General features: G+C 43.5%; 1 protein-coding gene across 1 annotated transcript in view; it reads right to left on the bottom strand.

The window, feature by feature from the left end:
* Positions 1-2,437, bottom strand: part of LOC138954801 (uncharacterized) — a gene marked incomplete at its 5' end in the record, with an annotated part of 29,708 nt that extends 27,271 nt beyond the window's left edge. The window contains 2 exons of the mRNA XM_070326568.1: positions 1-370; positions 2,146-2,437. The exon at positions 1-370 is cut by the window's left edge and continues 221 nt beyond it. Of these exons, the coding sequence (XP_070182669.1) occupies positions 1-370; positions 2,146-2,437 (662 nt within the window). The remainder of the gene's footprint in view (positions 371-2,145) is intronic.
* Positions 2,438-2,500: the final 63 nt, after the last annotated feature.

The following is a 2,500-nucleotide window of genomic DNA, read 5'->3' as shown; positions in this document are numbered from 1 at the left end:
TCGTCCGTCTCGAAAATATACAGAGGTTCTTCGGAGTTGTCATTTGTCACAATTCTGTGAAGTGTGTTGTTCCTGCGCCTGTCCCGCAGACGACGTTGCAACGGCCTGTCCATGATTGTCCCAGTGTACTTTTTAACCGTGTCTAAAGGATCATCCTCTGCTGGGTCAAAACAGTTTTCTCCAGGCACGCTTTCTGTTGTCATATGTTCAGCTGACTTAGACTGTGTTTTAAAACCGTGCTCTTCTGCTTGCAAGTTTGCCGAATAACCACAAAATGGGTCACCACTTGCCAACACATTGGAGTCACTACAGTTTGCACGTGAATTTGCAGCGATCACCGTGTTGATGTCTGTGTCAGGTGTGTGTACTTCTGTGGTGTGGGAATGACACAGTAGTTTTTCGGGGGTGGTTTCAATGACAAGCGGCCCATTAAAAGGTTCACTTGCCTTAGCTTCTTCTTCTTCTCGTCTTGCTTTTTTTTTCCTCGGCTCTCTTCTTGTCTCTTCTCATCTGGCTCGGTGGTTTTCTGCGAAAACTTTGGACCGTGTTCTCCTGGGTGACACTGTGAACGTAGCGTGTAGCTTGGTCGCCATCATTGGTCGCCGGTGCAAATCTGACAACAAAAGTCAAGTTGCTCCCATTGCCGGCGATTTTCCACGATGTGACTTGGTGGTTGTGGAGCAGGGCTTGGAGGGTTGTTTCTGCAGCAGTTGGCAAGCCAACAACTGTCATTTTGAAGAGTTCGTCTGTTTAAAGTCACAACCATACATCTCAATTTTAGCCATTTTGAGTAATGCTCGATTGAAATGTTCAGCCACACTCCAAAATTCCAGTTTTTCAAATAAATACACAAGATTCCGCACATTGGTAGATATTTAGGCATTTTTATTACTGATACAGTTTTTTTCTGAAAATGTGTACAAGAAAGATACACAATATACATTTAAAACTTATATTTGGTTCTGGTTCTGAGAAGACAGCATGAACAATGAGTTGCTGTTATGCCACAAGCAAACACCTCCCCGTTGTAGGGTTGTGCCTTTTCTGTGAGCACCCAGCTGAGATCAGGCTGTTATGCCACAAGCAAACACCTCCCCGTTGTAGGGTTGTGCCTTTTCTGTGAGCACCCAGCTGAGATCAGGCTGTTATGCCACAAGCAAACACCTCCCCGTTGTAGGGTTGTGCCTTTTCTGTGAGCACCCAGCTGAGATCAGGCTGTTATGCCACAAGCAAACACCTCCCCGTTGTAGGGTTGTGGCTTTTCTGTGAACACCCAGCTGAGATCAGGCAGTCAGCCACAAGCAAGTATCTCCCCGTTGTAGGGTTGTGGCTTTCAGAATTTTATCTCACTGTTAAACTGGTTTCTGGTCAATAAGCTACTAGTGTAGAGAAATATGACTGTGGTTTAAGCAGAATACTGATTAATTTGGGGTGGTACTTACAACAACAACATTACAATGAGTCGATGTAGGCTTGTGGGCTTTATATTTCATTTCCACGTACTGTCATTGACAGAGTCAGAACCTAACACGAGACAGTTGCAGGGTTATGGTTTCAAACTTTACTTTGATTATAAGCAACTTTTGGGGCAATAACCAAGCACTGGCTTTGGGGTAACCCTTCGGTTTTTGTGTAGGGTTCAAAATATCAAACCGTTTCGGTACTCAACTTGTGAAACCTATTATTCCAAGTATTTGAACTCCCAAGACAACATTCATACCTGAAATTGACAATGTATTCAGACGTTATACCAAAATCTGGTAAGGGTTCTGGTTGTAAACTGTGTACCAGTGTTTGCGCATTAATAGCATGCTGTTAGTACATTTTTTGTCAGTATGTACAGTAATAATCTAAAGTGGTCAGTAAATTCAAACAGATGAAAAAAATGACCGCTTACCTGGATATACACTGATTATCCGATGTGAATAGTTATTTTCTTCACAGGCACAACACAAGTCACTCAAAGTTATTTTAAGTCCAGGAAGAAAACATGTCAAATCTAGGCACAAGAAAATTTGATTCCGAAAGTTTAACTGACGTTAATTTGAAATCAAGTAGTTCACAGACAGAAATTCAAGTTCAGTTAACACAAAATTAGTAGAGTAAGCTCATCTGAACTTCATCACCTAAATCTGTGTGTTTAACCCTCGTCAGTGTCGACATCCTCTGTGATGTCTGGCTCTGGTAGCCGGTCAGGAGCAGATAAGCTGCATGGCAATCCCTCATAAAAATGATGGTGTTTTTGTGGGATCACATTCAATCTGCAGAGATCCATCAGGTCAGCTTTCTTAACAGCCGAGATTGGCTGCCTCTCCAAGTAGCGACTCGGTAGCTCTGTGGTCATGCAAGGTGTTCTGCCACGACGACCGCCCCTGATCTTGAGCTGCTGGAAGTCATCCTTCATCCGGTACTTGAAGAAAACAGTGTCTGGATCCTCCTTTTGGAAGCGGAACCATGATATTTGTAGCCAGTTGATGCGGTTGCCGGCAGCATCCGTTTT

This window comes from Littorina saxatilis, unplaced genomic scaffold (genome assembly GCF_037325665.1).
Source record: "Littorina saxatilis isolate snail1 unplaced genomic scaffold, US_GU_Lsax_2.0 scaffold_747, whole genome shotgun sequence".
Classification (NCBI taxonomy): domain Eukaryota; kingdom Metazoa; phylum Mollusca; class Gastropoda; order Littorinimorpha; family Littorinidae; genus Littorina; species Littorina saxatilis.
Note: the sequence above shows the minus strand (reverse complement) of the source record. Positions and strands in the feature narration are given on the sequence as shown.